At 44.8% G+C, this 18645-nt stretch overlaps 1 protein-coding gene across 3 annotated transcripts in view; it reads right to left on the minus strand.

Moving 5' to 3' along the window:
• Positions 1-597: 597 nt before the first annotated feature.
• Positions 598-18645, minus strand: part of Shtn1 (shootin 1) — a 103241-nt gene continuing 85193 nt past the window's right edge. For 2 of the 3 annotated variants that reach the window (XM_038334070.1, XM_038334064.1), the window contains exons 16-17: positions 16214-16403; positions 598-2783 (exon numbers count right to left, since the gene is read on the minus strand). In XM_038334070.1, coding sequence (XP_038189998.1) covers positions 2561-2783; positions 16214-16403 — 413 coding nt within the window. In that variant the 3' untranslated portion in view covers positions 598-2560. The remainder of the gene's footprint in view (positions 2784-16213; positions 16404-18645) is intronic. The other variant, XM_038334076.1, reaches the window with a different exon arrangement.

Here is an 18645-nt window from a genome sequence, read left to right on the forward strand (position 1 = left end):
ACAGTCACCCTGCAAAGGGCAGAACCTTAAAGCTGAGGTGAAAATAAAAAAAAAAAAACTGTAAGGAAAGAGTGAGCAAAGGTCTACATCAAATACCTGTGTACTACAGTCCTTTGCAAGGCGTTGTGGTACAGGGAAGGCAAGCACACTTTCAAAAGTATGGAAGGCAAAGATGCTTTTAAAACACCAGGCACGTCTAGACACCTGGTCGAGCCAGCGCATCTCACCTCATGGTTAACTTGTGCTGGACGTGAGGTTGCTTTTAAACTGTGTTAATTCTGTTGATACTTGCGATGAAATAATATAGAAAGTTGGTGTGCCTACTCCCATATTGCCAGATGTGTGTGAAATACACAGCAACAACCTGGTGGTAGACTCAGAAAACATGGAAGTGAGCTGCTCAAAGCGAGCCGGCTCATGAAGATTCCTGATGTTACTCGATCACATCACACTTAAACCAAACGGTGCAGGACTGTGTTAGTCTGTGGCTGGGCAGGTAGGCTGGAAGCTGGAAGTTTGCCCAGCACACAAGCAGAGTTCTATGAAGTGCCCCTCTAGGCTGAAGAACTTCAAGATGTCAATAACCACAACTCACCCTTAATGAGAAACTGTTGTGTGTCTCTTTTAATGTGTTGTGTTGAGGAGAGTTCACAGCACAGTGGAACCCATCTGAACAAATGAATCCACTTGCAGTGAGCATATCAGTCAGTTATGGAAACACACAGTTGGAAAAAAAAATCACGTTTTAATTCCCCATAAGTAAACTGACAGGGAGCGATAAAATCAGCACTGGAGGAACACGGAAACAGTAAAACCTAATGAACCTACAGAAAGAGAATTGTCTCCAAATTGAGGAAGTGTTCTCTCCTGCCTCCCCACTGCCTCAAGCCTATGCTAGCAGCACACTTGCAGAAACACAATAGGACACAACTACTGATTGTTACTATCATTTTCTTTTGCCCTTAGGTGCTAAGCACCTGACAACTACATGCTGAGTCATGCTAACAAAACTAAGCCTTCCGCTTTCTTTAATAGTAAAATTACCATCACTGAATGAATCATTATCATAAAAAGTGCATTCAAGTACATTACCACTTATTTTAAATAAACACCAATTTTGAAACAATCGACTTGAAAACCTGCATAAGTTGTTTTTTTTTTTAAATCCCTGATTACATCTCTATTTATTCCTCGTGGTAGTATGAAACATTGTATTTTTAGAAACTACCACTTAATTTCCTCTAAAAAACAAAACAAAACAGACCCATGTAATACAGAACGGCAGTGAAGCAAGAAAGAAGTGTGCTTGTCACTCATCTTCCCTGTGCGTGAGATCCGGAGTGAAGTACAGTGCCTGTGCCACGTGAACGTGTGGGAAACACAGGAGTATGTGGTTTGCCAGGGTATTTCTTTTACACTCAAGGTTCGGGCTTTCGTTTCATTGCTCTGTTCAGCAGCCGGAACACCGAAATCCCTGGCAAGCCTTGGACACAGGGGCATGTTTTTTCACATGTTTAAAGTAGTTAACTGTGATCAACTGGGAGCTAAGAGACCTTGAAAGCTAGCTGCCACCTCTGGAGCTCTCCCCTGGATGTTCTCAGCGCACCCTATAGTGATATTATGTTTATGATCTAACAAAGTTTTCCTGAAGATCAGAGGGCAAAGCTAGCCATACTAGTCAGCTACACAGGCTGGGCGGTGCTGACACACACCTTTAATCCCAGCAGACACACTAGTTAGCCACAGAGGCCAGGCTGTGGTGGTGGTGCACGCCTTTAATCCCAGCACTAGAGAGGAATATAAGGCGGGATGAGACAGGAACTGGCTCTGTTCAATAGAGGTTAAGAGTTCTCTAGTAGCTTGGCTGCTTTGCTTCTCTGATCGTCAGGCAAACTTCGTTAGACCATAAACAAAATATCACTATAGCACTCTACAAAACAGAGATGCTACTGGACCCACTGACTTCCAGGCTGCTTCAGTCTCCCCATCCAAAGAGCAGCACCCCAAAGAGGCTCCTTTAGGGAGCCTTTAGGCGGAGAATAAAGACTCTTTAGATGGAGTCTTGCAGTGTGACCCAAACTGAAGTCCAGGCTCAAGCAATCCTCCTGCCTCCGTCTCCCTGGTGCTAGGGGCTGCACGCAGAAGGATTGGATTAAAGGGAGCCTTTAAAGATCACGGTTAAGTTTGGTGGCCTCTGTCTACCCAGTTTCTGGCAGCCGCCTTGAATTGCATCATGGATACATTAGAAGAGTTAGTAGTGCACATAATTCCCAACAAAGACATCAACACCCGAGTTTCCCGCCACCTTCTCGAAGAAGTCACACTCGACATAGAAACCAGAAAGAACCCTTACCCCATAAAGATATATTAAAAAAACTACCCAGAAAATGCATCTTGCTAAACAGCTTACTTACGTTTATACTTGCTACTTACAAGTGATACCAGCAAAGAAGTGTGTGGCCAGAACAAGGGAAGTGTCCAACCGTCCTTGACAGTACACCCAAATGAGCCACGTGTCCATGGACAAGGGCTCGCAAACACGCCGGCCTCTGGCTTCAGATCAGCAGCTGGAACTGTCCGTCTCTCCCGCTTTCCCATGGCTGTCCTCCTTGTCTTCTGGCTGTACTTCACCTCCTTCCTCCTTGTACTGAGTTGGGTCTTTATCAGCAGCCTGGTCTTTGGTTTGGGGTTCATGTGTGGAAACAGGATCTAAAACTACAACTGGCTCAGCTTGCTTCTCACTGCCCACACCTTGTCTCCTGTATCCACCTTTACTGGGAGGCCTATAAGAGGAGAGAGTTAAATAGAAAACGTACTAAGCAGAGAAAACATTTGACTTTCAGATTCCTGGATTCAGGAAAATAACAACAACAAAAAAACCTCCTAAGTCTAACCAACATGCATAGCATGTAGTCTTTGAGATGCAAGCCATAAAAAAAAAAAATGAAGCAGCTATTAGATTACATAATAGGAGCAGAAGGCCAGAAAAGAGAAGGCAGGAAAAGTCAAGGCAATTAAGTACGGAAGTAGTACAAAGCCAAATGCACCTACCTGCTTAATCGCACACTCCTCTCAGGAAATACGCAGCCCTGGCTCCACTGTGCATTCCCAAACACTGCCCACGCCAGTCCTGCCCTGCCTACCACCCTGGCTCAGCTAGAAAGAATTAAGCCCGTCCCCCACTCCCTCTTGCCCCCAGCACAGCTGTTTGCAGCTTAGCTGTGAAGAGCTGCCTGGAGAGGGTTGGGGATCACCCTGGCTCAGTGATGGGCAGATGAGAGTGGCAGCCAGCTGTGCCCGCCACAGCCATTACCACCCAGGAGGGAGTCCCGACCTCAGGAGGAGGTGGGCGGAGAAAAGGGCTGAAGGGAGAGCTCAAGGAATAAGCTCCAACAGTGTGATGGGAAACTTCTCTAATGAGGAGAATGTGGGTCTCCAGACGTTCTTTACAGACTTTTAGAAGCAGTTTCCTGTTCCCCGGAAGGTGCCTCCCTTCTGATGCAAGAAGCTGTTGTTTTTCATGCCAGGCAGGTGACATTGCCTTGTGGGAACGGAGGTGTCAGGCTGTGCCCTCCCCCACCCCCAGTCCTCTCAGAAGTCACGGTCAGCACCTGCCCTGGGTTGATTCTGGGCTGCAGGACTTGCCTGGAGGAAGTCCAGCAGCTCTGATGCTCTCAAGACTATTCTGGTCCTCCCGGCCAATTCCAGGATATGACTTTTTCACCCCAGAGAGCCATGAGTAAGGAAACAGCAGGCCCGCCTGATGCATGATGGGGAGCCACTGCTTAGCGTCTGCTCACTGTTCTACCGGTCAGCACCGATCCCTGCTGCCCTGACCTCTTGCAGGTCAGCTCTTCTGAGCTACTCTCATAGTGCTTCTCCCTTTTGGAACTTACCACAGCTAGATATTTCTTGTCTGTCTCTCTGATAACATATGGGGCAGGGGCTGCCTAATTTTGTCTAAGGTTCTATCCCCAGCACCTAGTGCAGATCACGTGTAAACAAATAACAACACACTAGAGAAGATCCAGAGTGAAAGCTTTGGTGAGAGGAAAGCTGAAGGTCTCTTCTGTGCATGGAAACAGAACACACCATCTCTTGGGGAAGGCGGCCTATGTGACCTGCTCACAAAGCACGGAAGTCTGAACCCAAAGACCATGCTTATCACTAAGAGCTCCTTCTAAACGCTTGAGAGTCGTTCTCGAGTTGTCAGGTCATGGTAAAGGCATGACTTGACCATCACCCTGTGTAATTACCACATAGCATTGGGAGTAGTGAAAGGAAGGAGATCCTCAGGAATGGATAGAACAAAGACCATGATGGTACTGTCCTTCCACTCGGCCAGTGAAACATTTCTCAAAACACCTGTTACTACGTCCTAGAGACGGTTGGGATGCTGTTTCCTTGATAGCACCTGTTCCAGTCCAGGCGACTTCTTATCACAAAAGCAGAGCACGCTGTTAGAGGAAGGAGATCCCAGGCAACGGGGGACACTATCAGGTAATCTGTGGGAGTCTGCTGTCTCTATGCATGAAGTTAGGTGTAACCGGTAGAGCTTGAAGACAAGCTAGAAATGCATCTGTGTCTGACAAAGGCCGACCAGGCCGATGCACCAGCCCTGCAGGGCGAGCTGAGCCCCATCACATGGAACCGCACATGCATCAGCTCTAGATGGCGGCCAAGCTGGAGAAGCTGGGAGGAGCTGCAGAATGGATCCACAGGCCGGTCACTGCCACATGCCAGTCAGGCGAGTTAGCACATCATGCCCTACATAAGCTATCCCAGAGACTGCTATACATGAACCTTCTCAGGGTTTGTTACGACCTCACTTCTGCCTTGTTATATCTCATGCGCAATTCCCTCACGGCCAACCAGAAACTGGACACAAACCTCCCAGGAGGTAAAGCTGCAGCTTAGTTTAGGTTCAGTCTGCAGTCAAGTGCAGTCAGTTTCACCAGCTTGCCTGTGAGCCCCTGCTGTCAGCCAGCCAGTCTGCCAGAAGCATGCAAAGGTGTGTCTCTCATTCTGCCACTTGGAGAGAGCAACTACCACCAGTTCATACCAACCTTGGCTGTTCCAACGGACTACTGTGTGTTTGCGCGTCCCTGCGTATCTGCAGGCGAAGGATGGTTAACAACTCCTAGCAAAAGCTGTCTTCATCAGCTGGGGCTTAGACATTTCCAGGAAGTGCTCTCAGCATCCTGTGGCTGCAACACACAGGCTGATTGAGCCGAGAGCTTAGAAACCTTGTACTGTGGGGTTGAGACTGTTTCTGGAACTGCCTCTGTCACTGTTTATCTGTCCTCGAGCTGCTTATCTGCATTGTCATCTGAGAGGTCATTCGTTGGCCAGCCTGAGAACCCCAGGGTTGACTGTCATTACTGAGCTAGGCACAGTGGCACTGCCTGGGAATCCCAGAGCAAGGTGGACAGGGATGAGAACCTGGCCTAAGAGCACGCTGGCTGCTCATGAATAGCAGAGACAGTGCAAGAGTCTGAGCTGCCTCTTTCTGCCTATTCCTTAACACTGACCTATTTCCCAAATATAACGTTGGTGCCGCAGACTAACTGTGGACACTTTTACCAGTGTGTTTCCATTGTTTCCACCCGCAGCTTTTAAATCAGCAAGGGGCAAAGCCCCCCGCTCCAGCTGCAGTTTGTAGACCTTCCCGGTTTGATATCACTAGGGCCCTTGGAGAGCTGCTCAAACCTCAGGGGATGAGAAGCCTTCCTCCCAGGGCGATCTTCTCTTTCTATCCCCATGATGTCACTTCAGACTCACTCAGGAGACAGGCCTGAGTATGCTGCATGCCAGTGTGGAATTATTTAGACTAGGTAAATCGAGGCGGGAGGACGTGTCCTGAACGTGGGCACCACCATTCCCTGGGCTTGTATCCTAAACCAAATAACAGGGAGAAAGAGCCGACCTGTAGCGTTCATTGTCCGTCCCTCCGCTTCCTAACTGTGGATGCAATGAGAAAAGCTGCCTCAACCTCCAGCCGCCACATCTCCCCTTCCACGATGGGCTAACTCTACATTCAAACTGAGCCCGAATTAGTCCTTTCTCCCTCAGAGGACACTGACCAAAAATAAGCAATTAAAATTCATATGCATAAAGAGTGTGGTGGCCTTTCTCTTGAGGAGCAGAATCAGTAAAGCAAAATTGCTGAGTCACAGACAGTGAGGAAGACTGTGAATCAGTCCATCTCTCCCGTCAGATGCACCGGCCAGGGGAACAAGGAAGCTTCCACCCACCCGCTGGCACAGAGCCTGTATCTGCTGTCTTGGGGCCCAAACTGCAGGATTTCTCTTCTTTTCCCAAAGACTTGTTATCTGTGATCCACTCAAACAGACCTTACCCATGGATCATTCTGGATCATGTGTTCAACAGCTGTTTTCAGACAAAAACAAGGAAAAGCTAGGATTCAAGAAGAGCCAGAAGAAGGGGCTCCGGCAAGTGAATTTCAGCCCCTGCCCCATGCCGGTGAAAGGAGAGACTGGACCCCAAACCATACTGAACCTGCCTCCAACAGCTTTCCCCACAGCTGCACTTGGTGAAGGGATTCGGTGATTTCTCAGACAGAAGAGAAGCACTCTGCGCTCCCCACCCCAAAGCCCATCACTGTTTGCATTCAATGACAATTCCTTTCAAAATCAACTTTCCACCTCCCACTTATATTCCAAAACATTCTAGCTAACATTTCGGCTGCAATTCAAATTAACTAATGCCCCAAAGAGCCCCTAATCGACACGGTTCTGAGCTCAATTGAATACAATCAAAGCTCAGGAAATGAAGGGGGGGGGAATGCTTATTTCATGCAAATTCTGAATATCGCTCCAGCTTAATCTTACTGATAATATAAAGGTGGGACATTTTGGACATTACAGTGAATGAAACCTTTAAGCGGTGAGAGTTATTTTATAAAATGCTACCTCTGAAAAGCTGATTGCCAAACAGTATAAAAATGGTTTGAGGCATAAATGCCAAGTTCATTTCTATTTCACTTCCGAGGTAACTATCTCTCAAATCGCAACAGCTGGACTATTTAACACAATCTGGTGAATCACAGCACAGCGCTTCTCTGGGCTCCCAGTGGGACGTCTGCATTAGTCCGTGGCAGCCATCCAACAAATGACGTACAGCGGCCGGTCTGAACTCTGTTTCACTGACAATGAAAACGCATAAAACGACAACCATATTTACCACCTTCAAGGATGGAAAATAGAAAGGTTTAAATATGTCTTAATAAAGGAGTTTTCTGGGAAAACTCTAAAGAGGACGTCGGTTTCTATCTCCCTAGAGTAGAAATAAGTCTTGCCTTCTTCCCCCTCCTTCCCATCCCTGCCCTCAGTTAGCCGAGCAGTAGAGGGAAGTACCACCGTTACTGAGGCTCAATGTTCATCGTTTCTTCCAGAAACTCTTGTTTTCAGAGCTTTTCACGTCCCGATCCAAGACTTCAGAAACGTTACATCCTAGACATAAGCTGGGAATGTCTAATCGCTATCAAGTTTCACACTTGTGTAACTGGAGGCAGAACAAAGCTTCAGTAGTTTTGGTTTTGTGTACTTTTTAAAAATTGTATTTTATCTGTGTGCATCTGTCAGTTTGACTCTGCTTTTACTTGTAGGAAGACAGATTAAAGTATAGAAAGTGTTCCTTGCCTCCGGATTAAACAGGTTCCCTTTGTCACAGGAAACAATAGCTGGGGAAAGACCCCGTGCCCACATTCAGCAAAATTTTCCTTTAGTTTTTTTTTTTTTAACTGCCATGCAGTTTATGTCCCAGCCCATGGTGGTCGCCTCCAAGGCTATAACAGCTTGTTTATTCTGCTAATGTCAGGCAGACCAAGGACAAGTAATAGGTTATGAACCTGGAATGTAGGCAACCCATGAAGCCTCTCTGTGGCTGCTGGGTTGGTTTTTTACTGTTTTGTTTTCTTTCTTTCTTTCTTTTTTTTTTTTTTAATAATTTTGCACAGCTTTTAGTTCCTATGAAAATTTCATTTAGATCCTGGGTATTTAAAAACTTAGTGTTATTTACAAGAAATACATTAAAAGACACAGTCTTCCACAGAAGTTACCAGAGCTAACACTGGCTCCTTTAAAATGAGCTGCGCACAACACGTATTTTCAAACATATATGCATTTTAAGTTTCCCTTTCAATTTACTACATTTTGTAATCAAACTTTTAAGACAGGACTGAGAAGGAATTCCATTTGTCACCTTATACTGTCCTGTACTACCATGACATGATAAAGTATATTGCCAGTGAAATGTGTTTTATCTGGTTTAAGAAGTTCAATGGGTTTATCCCAGGATCTGAAATTGCTTTTTCCATCTTGGAAGTTATTTTTCTTTCAATCAAAACAGAACAGAACAAAACAAAACTTCACTCTTCCCTAGGACGCACAAATAAAAGGAAATATAAACACTGTTAAGAAACAGTTTTTAAAAACCTTCAAAGTACCAAGGGCAATTTGCAGAAATGATACATTTTAGACAAAGTCCTGTAAAATCAGAGCCCTTGTAACTGGAAGCAAACATTAGAGGCGATTAATTCTTTGAGAGAGTGGAGAATTACTCGGCAGCACTTGAACAGTAATTTTGAGATTTACTCAACGGCATTTTACCAGTCGTCTCTTCACTAGGTGTAATACATCCTGAACAATTAATCTGGAAGAAGTTGTTGTCTGTACAGCCCCTCGGAACACTGAGACAATACCAGGGCTGAGCTTTCCGGCAGTCCCCAGGATAACTCCTGGTGTGGGGGATCTCAGCTTCCAGAGCATCCAGTTGTTCGGCTAATTTTGTTGTTAAGACTTGATTGTCCATGTACCAGTGCACACGGGGCTCCATTGTGGTCTTGCTCTGTGGAACAGAGCCGTTTCCTGCAGTGTCTGCACACAGTTCTGCAGTGCTAAGATTACAGCAGAGCGCCCAGCAAATCCTTTAATTGTATAAGAGCATCAGATTAAGCAGGAACGTCCATGCGGCTCATTCTGCTAGTAGACTCTTCTGGGAAATAAATGTTTACAAAAGTACGCGGAAGGTGCCTTCCTCCCTGTCTCCTGCAGTGTAGAGCCTACACACAGACACACACGTGCGCACAGACATGCATCACACACACACACACACACACACACACACACACACACACACACACACACCCACCCCAGAAAGAGAAAGAGGAAAAGGAAATTGAGGGCTGAAAGTAACAAGAAGAAAGCACACTGCTTCCCCCACAGGGACAGGCATCTTTCCCGGCCTCCATCTGAATAAAATGTTGACCCAAGGCTCCCTGAAAAGATGGTTATATGGCCAACAAATGATGCTTGCCCCTCTGAGACCAATGTTAGAAAGATTTTATGTGAAGTTGTTCTAAAAGTTTAAGAATAGAAATTTCTATTTGAGAACATATTTCAAAAGCTGAAACTCTTCTTCCTCCGACTGTGAAAACCAGTACTTTTCCACTTCATTTTTAAACATTAGATTCACGCTTGAAATAACAAATAAAACTGAAAAGACGAGTTAGAGGTCAAACAATGATTAAAAAAATCAATCTGATTTTTAATTAAAAACTCGAAAGGCAATTAGACTTTTTTTTTCTGTCATGAAAAGGTTTGACTGGTCACACCAACCAGGAGACATCTAAAATTTCTCTTCTATCAGCTACCCTCACTATTCAGAAAATGGGTTACATAGGGTGAGCTCTTGCTAGAATAGATCTGTATGGGGCCAAATGTCACAGGTATTTAGAGTTACCACAGATCAGGAAATTAAATGTAAATTAAAATAAAAAATGGTTTCACTAGAAAAGGACACTTTCCTATTGAAACTGAAGTCCTATAATTGCTACATGGGTTTTGTGATTTTCTTTCTTTTTAATTCTCCAAGGGCAGAAAGTGACCTGTGTTGAACCTCCCAAACAAAAAAGCAAGCTAACTGCCTGCCTGGCTGCTCAAAGGGATATTTAAAAGAGCTTGAAGCTTCCAGGGTGGGAGGGTCTGGGACTCAGAGGAGCGGATGCTTTAGAAATGTGTTGGCTGGAGGAGTCTCCAGGAACAGTGCTTAAAATGACCAAGAAGAGGGGCAGCCTGGGAAATCACTGCCTATCACGCCCCAGTCGTGGGGTTCCATGTGACTCTGACTTTCAGAGCATAAGTCACAAATGAAAAGCCGTCTTTGGGGACGGTGCTGTTTGATTGCAACTCCTCGGAGAACATTCACTTTTGGGAAAGTAATTCATGGGCAGACAAAGCCCAGTTCAGACCAGCAGAGTCACTTCCAGATGAGGCCGGTTCAGAGATGAAAAACAAAGATGGTAAACAGCAGGAGATGCTCACGCCTCTGCTTGGCTTGTGAGGTAGAGGTCGGTGAGATCTGCTCAGCCTTTCCTCCACGTGGAAGACTTACCTGCTCCTCCACTTCTGTTACACACACACACACACACACACACACACACACACACTACCATAAATACACTTCAGACCCAGACCAAACTTCTAAAAAGGCAAACCATAAACTGAAAATAATGATTTTCATTATTATTAGCTGGGCAGTGGTGGTACACATCTTTAGTCTCAGCACTCGGGGGCAGAGACAGGTGGATCTCTGTGAGTTCAAGGCCAGTCTGGTCTACCGACTGATTTTTCAGGACATCCAGGGTTACACAAAGAAACCCTGTCTCGAAAAACCAAAAAAAAAAAAAAAAAAAAAAAAAAAAAAAAAAAAAAAAAATTTAAAAAAAGAAAGAAACCCTGTCTTGAAAACCCCCAACAAAATGATGATGATGATGATGGTGATCAAACGCACCAGAGGCTAGAGAATTCATGATTTTAAAACAAACAGCGTCACGGGCAGCTTTCCCTCACATCGCAGTAGTATGTTACCACTTACTAGCATCCCTTTCTCATCCCCTGCTCAGAGTCAGATATAGTCAATGTAGCAAGTTTGAAACATCCAGGACAGTTTTTAAAAACTGTGTAAATGAGGGTTGGGGAAATGGCTCAGTGGGTATCAGGGGTGTTTGCTGTACAAGCGTGAGGACCTGAATTCAAATCCTTAGCAGCCAAGTAAAAGCTGGAGATGACTTTGTATGCTATGACTCAGCAGTAGAGAGCACAGACAGCAAGATTCCTGGTCAAAACGGCAAGCTTCTGGTTCAGCGAGGAACCGTGTCTTGAAGTCGTCGAGTGGAGAGTGATAAAAAGATATTCAACATTCTCCACTGGCCTCTGCAGGCACATGCACCAACACACACGCATGCACACACGCATGCACACACGCATGCATACACGCATGCACACACGCATGCACACACGCATGCACGCCAAAGAGGAAACTAACAAAGGCTAAAATAGCTGGTATTGTGATAGACCAATTTCCCAAGCTTATCTTGGAGAATGCCCTTTTATTGGCGGTATGGAAAAATTAGAACAATCTCTTCCCAATCCTTCGTTAAGACTACTCACTAGCCAGAGTGGCTGTTTCAGAATGCTTTGCACTTCTGGGAAACAACAGAACTTTTCCATTGCTCAGGATGGACTTAGGGAGACAAAACAGAAGAGCTGATGTGATCAATGAATATGTCTGGTCAGAGAATAGGCTCCAAGGAGCAATTTAACTGCAGAAACTCTACCTTCTACAAGGAACATTTCATGTAAGTCTCCTCTCTTCCCTAAGCTCTTAATACACTGAATGTGCTCTACCAGGATTTGAAAGGCATGAGCTTTGCAGAATTTAGAGTTAAGTTATTAATTATTAATAACTATTAAGCAGAAGCATAATTTTAGGCGATTTGTTTACTTCATTGAGCCACTGTTTTCTCATGTACAAAATGGGAATGATGTCCATTCTATAGGTTTGGGATGAATAAAAGAACATATGAAAATACCTGGTTTAATGAATGTTGGTGAGAAACAGTATCAATAACTAAACATTTTAGAAGCAAATCCCTAAATCCTTAGCCCCCAAACTGGAAAAATGGTTTCACCACCCATAGTCTCCATACATCCTGCCTACTAAGGTTTGGACACATTCCTCTCAATATGTATTATTTTAATGTGAATATCTATCAACAAAGAGGAAATATTAACTAAAGCACACACATGATAGAGTGGTATGGGCTTTTCCTGAAACCATGTTTTCCCAGTTTGATGCACATGTATCTATTAAGAACATCCAATTTATACATTTTGGTGATAACAGATTTAAAATGTTTGGGACACCCTGCACGGGATTAAGATGGAGGACATGGTCACCCAAACAGGCATTTGGGGATCTTATATTTACTGTTGAACTTATGTGGGATACCTGCACAGGATTAAGATGAAGGACAAGGCTACCCAAAGAGATATTTGGGGTCTCATATTTACTGTTGAACTTCTGCTTCTATTTCTGAAATACTGAAATGCCTACCTGCCATTAATCCAGGGTTATTTAACTGTCTGAATCCATACATATTGATTACACTTTGCAGGGGTGGCTTGAAGGCTTTTGGTTTTCTTACACAGAAATTCTTTGGTTTCTACTTTTGCATTCTAACTTATCCACTGGCAGAGCCACTTGGGTGAGCATAGCTGGAACTTCCTGCTAAACCCGTGCATTGTGGAGTCTGATGACTTAATCTTGAGTGGGCACAACAGTGGTGATGTACAGCGCTGAGCTAAATGCACACAACTCCTTGGACTCTAGAGAATGTTCTCTTGAACTAAAGAATCCAACCCACAAGAAAGTCTTACGTTTCAGCCTGTGCATGCTTGTGGTATGGAAATGCTGGATACATGCTATTCTAGTCAGCTGATATTTGACCAATTTATTAAAATTAAAGAACATGCTTCTTCATCCATCCATTTATTGAGAGCCTACCATCTGGCAGGCACCATTTGTGGTATGTGAAATACCACAAATACATAAAACAAACAAAAACAAAAATCCTATACTCGTATGGTTTACATTTCCTCAGAGGGAGAGAAATAATCTACACGGTAAAGCATGTAGTAACTGCTGTGGGGAAAATGAAGTAGTATGTGGGAAATCAGGGTTTAGGGGAACATGTGGCTACAACTCTGATTAGCAGTCAGGGAGACTGCCCTGAAACGCTGATCCTTGAGGAAAAACTTAGGGTGTGAGGGGTACGCTAGCCTTGTATCCATGGGGAAAGGGCAGGGAGCTGAGGAAGCCTTGAGTGTAAAGAAAAATGAAGTCCGGAGTGATGTACACTGTTGCTATGGCCACGGCCATGTCAAGGACCAGTGCCTCAGACCCACGGGAAACTGGCAGAGCCTTGTGCCTGCGGTGAAGCTCAGATGGTGGTAAATCCTTTCTCTAAGTGGGAATGTTGGCAATTATGCACAAAACCTATCAACTTCATCAAAACCTATGCAGTCTCCTCCTCCCAAGTGTTTACAAACTGAGACTCCTGTCTACAGAGACCTCCCATTGGTCCTAGCCAACCCCTCCCCTGTGCCGCATGTATAAACCACACACAAGCTGAGTTCCAGGCTTTGAGTAGTTGGTGCCCTCCATCAAAGTTCACACCCCACCCCCACGCCAGCTTTCCTGCCTGTGTATCTTTCCTTTGTGCATTCTTTACTACCCCAGTCAGATTTCCAGGACCTTGCCCTGAAGGACACAACAGGGAAGGGCATTCTTGGTAAAATGGGACGTGTAGGCACGAGGCCAGAGAGCAGGCAGTGTGAGCACGTGCAATGGCACCTGGATGAAAAGACTTAAGTGGAAGAAAGGGAGGGGAGGATATCAGGGACCACAGAGAGGCAGTGTGCACGTTTGTGTAAAGTTGGGGTGATCAATCATAGGCATTAGAGGCCACTAAGACTGACATCCTCCCTAAACCCTGTCAAGAGCTGGGAGTGCCACTCACCAGAAACACCATGGTAGTGATGTCACCACCAAAACGAAGGAGGGCAGTTACTAGAGCTCAAAAACTCCTTAATTAACAGGAAGAAGTACATGACACATATGTAGAAAAATATCACAATGAAAGCCATGACTCTGAATTGTAGCCTTAAAAGCCAATTTAAAAACAGCGAAGGGCTGGGTAGACAAATTGGTGGGTTAAAGGCTTGTTGAATAAGTTTGCAAACCCAAGTTCAGATCATCAGAGCCTCTGGGAAGCTGGACTCTGTCGTGTGCACTCTGCGCTGATGCAAGGTGGACATAGGAGAATCCCTTGAACTTTGCAGCCCAGCCAGTCTGGTGTACACAGCAATGAACAAGAGAGCCCACCTCAAACAAGGTGGAAGGTGCGGATTGGCATCTGAGCTTGTCTTCTGACCTCCACACACCCACTACAGCATGTGTGCCTGCCTCCCGCCCACCCAACACACACATGATCTTATCACCAAGTGTTGCACTTGCTCAAGTCCATGAGGTAGGGCAAGGTGGCTACAACCACCACAGTGGTTAGTATAATTGAATGAACTTATTCAGAGCCCCACATAGCCCTGAAAATAGCCCCTCTGGTTCCTAAGCAGTTCTCCTGGATGATAACACTTGTTTTCACTTGTAGAACCTGCAGGGAAGACTGTCAGTTATCTCAAAGCCAAGTTTAAATGTAAGTGAGGGGAAGTGAATAATTAGCCTACGTATCCACAGAATTCTCAGAGTCATTTCGTCCAGCTGGACTGCAGCAAGGGGTTTTCAGAAAAAGGCTCTCTTCTTACTAAATGACTGTCAATATGAAAATACATGGCACTGCTTATCTCAGCTAAACAATCCAAGAACGGAAGACAGAAGCATCGGGTTACAGAGTTTAAAAGTTAATACAGCCACACACAATACTTAGATTAGTGCTTTAAGTAGATAAATTAAGTTGCAATGTGTCTCTTAAGCAGTCATTGAACAAGCAAGATGAGAAATAAATTGAGTTCCACATTGGCCTTCCTGGCATCTAACATCTCTCTGTCAACACGCTGATCCTTTTCACCGTCAATTCAACACACATTTTGCAGACCCTGGGCCTGCAATTATTTCATTTCCTTTCTTGGAAATGTAATTTCCACTTACTTTTGGAGAATAAAAGGCAGACACAAAAGGAGGAAGGAGTAGCAGTATTTTCTGATTAAGATTATCTGTGCGAGATGGTGAAGGGGGGAAAAAAATCTATACACCCGTTCTGAAGCATTTCTCAGAGACTAACTTGTCTCTGCCAAATTGCTTTTGTGTCTGGATATTGGTTCAAATGCTGCCAGATTGCTGATGTCAAATTAGGTGTTAAACAAACTTAATAGCAAAGGCAAAGAATGAATACAGATCATCTTTCTGGGAGATGCACAAACAGCTCCTGGCAAAGAAAGGCAAGAGGACTGTGAGAAGACATGCTTTAAGAAACCACAGTGAGATTAAGTAAGGCTGTAAATCAGCAAAGAAGGCCATTCATTCCAAAGGAGAAGGGGGATCTTAAGGGCCCCACTGAGAGAAGAGCATGAGAGGAAGAAAATACTAGTTGGCAAAAACAGATCCAAATTGAATCTCGTCTTCATTTGTCCAGGTTTCACCTTTTAAAGTGAAGAGAGCGAAAACTACAAAGGAGTGGCTCTTTCTCTCTTGACAGAACAGGAAATCAGAGGTTTAATTAACTGTGATTACAAGATTCGGCTGATCTGATTGGCCTCACCTCTTCCTTTTCATTAAGTGACAATCTAGCTGACACCCTAGCACGAGAATTAGTGCACAAGTGTAGACTGATTTCAAATGGAGCCTGCCATTGTTATAAAACAAATTGATCTACGCTGGTCTGCAACATGGTCAATAGCAGGATTAACCCTAACAAAGTGCCACTCGGAAGCTGGTCTCTATAGATAACCCTGTACGTGGGACAGTCTGTCTCTGGGAAGACCAGGATGAAGGCACACCTTCCAAGGCTATACAAACACAGGCTGCAAAGGACTTGGAAACATCTAGTACCTTCTTCAGGTCAAGGAGGCGCCGAGACTGACAATCAGCCAGGTCACCTCTCTGTGTAGGAGGAGAACCCAATGGCTAGCCAGTTCAGTAGGTGTGGTATTTGCTTTGGAGCTGAAGGAAATCACCAAGCTGGGAGCCTAGAAGCAGAAGCTGGCTCAGAGGAGAGGGAAGAGTGTTTGGAAGGTCACATCAAAGTCTTTCTGAAGAGCAGCAGATCAAATAAACGCATATTATAGTCATGACAGATTCATCTACATTCTACTTAATAAAGAGCATCGTTACTTACTGAAACGTAACCTTGGAATTCGTGCATCCTTCCAATTTACGGGGCCCTTCACCTGACTCAGGTGTTAGGGGACACGGGCTGTTGAATTCTGCCTCCAGAGTTTTCTTGTTCAAGGCTGTTTTTACACTGGATACAGAACCCAACACTGGCATGGATTTGGACTCTGAGGTGGCTAATATCCCGGTAGGACCTTAAAACCAAACACATACCTCAAGTTTAATAATTCTGTGTGATACTTATTAACTGTATGAAAGATTAGCTGAAAATGACCATAGGAAGCAAAGAGGCTAAGTTGGTTAAAAAAGTTTAAGCACATGCTAAAAGAAAAAGAAAGTCCCTGCCAGCAGTCTATGTGCTTTGGGGGCAAGTCTAACTTTCAGGGCACCTGGACCATGCTGGGAAATTGTGTGCAGACATTTAAGAGGCTGCAAAATCCCAGGCCACACTCCCTTCACTGACTTGACTGGTCCTTAGTAATACTGCAATTATGGACACTCTTCCTTACTTCCAAATATGGCTTTTCTGGCAGCCCTGCTTGAACCATTTAGCCTCTCAAGAGTTAATTCTTCCAAAAACTCAGCTCTGTACTTCAAACAGAAAATGGACCGATGTCAAAAGGTTCTTTCTAAAAGGCTCATGAAGACTTCTTAAGCATTAAACAGCTTTTATGAACATTTTTATTTTAATGTGAATGAGCAGTAAGTGGATTTATTGCCTCTTAAAAATACAGACACAAGATTATAAAAATTAAGTGGCAAAGAGTTTGGGCTGTTTACCTTCTGGTCTCTGCTGCGCTTTGGGACAGGATTTAATGACTACACTAGGACTTGCTACTGAAAATATTGGCTCAGCATCCTAGAACTCCTGGGCTGAAGCTAATAAGCCTCATCCTGAGTTTTCGCTAGGTAGCACGCCACAAAGAATACCTACCTCAAAACTTCAGAAGGAATGCTCTTAACAACTGGACTACACAAGTCACACATATGCAAATTAAATAATGTCAAAATGAAGTCAGAAGACAACCTTGAAGGGTGGCATTGAGAAGAGGGCTGACTTGGGAGATTAAAGAGTGTCAAGGGGTCAGGATGTGGCTCAGGTGGAGAAGCGCTCGCTCAGCATGGAGTCAAGGGCTCCATCTCCAGCACAGACTGGGTATGGTGGTGTAGACCTGGAACCCTAACACTTGGAAGGTGGAGGCAGCAAGAGCAGAAGCTCAAGGTCATTCTTGACCATGTACCAAGTTCAAGGTGACCCAGAACTACATAGAGACACTGTCTCAAAAAATTTAAAAGAACCATCTCCCAATCTGGTATTACACAATACAAAATGTTAGCAAATCCCAATGGAATTTAGCTTCGGGGTCATACCTTTCATGTGGCTATGAAAATGTCTGGAGAACCTAAGAGGGACTGAAAATTGGCTCAACAATTCAACTACTCCTCTCTTAGTTCGACTCCAAGACACAGACCAACTCTGGTCTGGTGACAGGCATGTGACTTTCTTACTTTGTCTGGGCAGACAGGATGGTGTCATGCCTGAGGGCTCTGTTTAAAAAGTCCCTTTCCTTCTAGCTACACTAAGCCTTGTGTTGTGTGAGGACGTAGAAGACAGAAGAGAGGGGCAGAAAGATCAAGCAAAGAGGATTCTGGGAAATATGAAGTCTAATTCAAGATTTGCCTCCTCTCAGGTGCTTTGTCCTTGGTAACTCGACTGCAGCACTAGACTGTCCTTGTGGGAAGATCTCCTTCTGAATGCGCCAACGCTTGCTGCTTATTTTTATGTCTGCAGCTACTTAAAAAGGGGGGCAGCGAGCTGGGCTCCTGTTTTCCATACATACAAAAAGAAATGAAGAAGGCAGTGTTTGCGATGTTGATTACTGCGTTCTGTATTTCCTAAGGACTTGCTGCTCTCTGTCAGTCTGGCGGGCTACCAGGCTGGGGGTTGGGGAGAGTCCCAGGAAAATAGCAAACTGGTGGGCTCAAAGGGCAGATGCTCAATAGCTCAGGGTTGGGTCTACAAAGCCTGGCTACTTCCTGAAGTCTCCTTCCTCCACTTGGTCCCTCCCCTATTTCCCAGAAGTCTTAGCGTGCAAGGGCAATGTCCCAGGCGCCTGTGTGGGAGACTCAAGCCTGTGTTCACTCATCCGTCACTTTGCTCCCTTCCCACACCTGGCGGGTTTGGCTGCCTCCTTGTTCTCTCCCCATGGAATTTTCACCTTGTCATTTCATGAGCTTTAGAGAAATTTTCACGTGACAAATTCTGTTTCGTGCTTGGAAAATTGTGACCCACTGGAGGGGGAAAAGAGGGTTTTGTTTGTTTAAGATAGTGAGCAAAAGTTTGTCGGATTTCTTGTCTCCTGTTTTCCCCCTTGGCTATTAATTACAATTTACCCCTCAGTGTGTACTGGCGGTCTTCTTCACCAATGACAGATC

Source organism: Arvicola amphibius, chromosome 1 (assembly GCF_903992535.2).
Source record: "Arvicola amphibius chromosome 1, mArvAmp1.2, whole genome shotgun sequence".
Lineage (NCBI taxonomy): Eukaryota > Metazoa > Chordata > Mammalia > Rodentia > Cricetidae > Arvicola > Arvicola amphibius.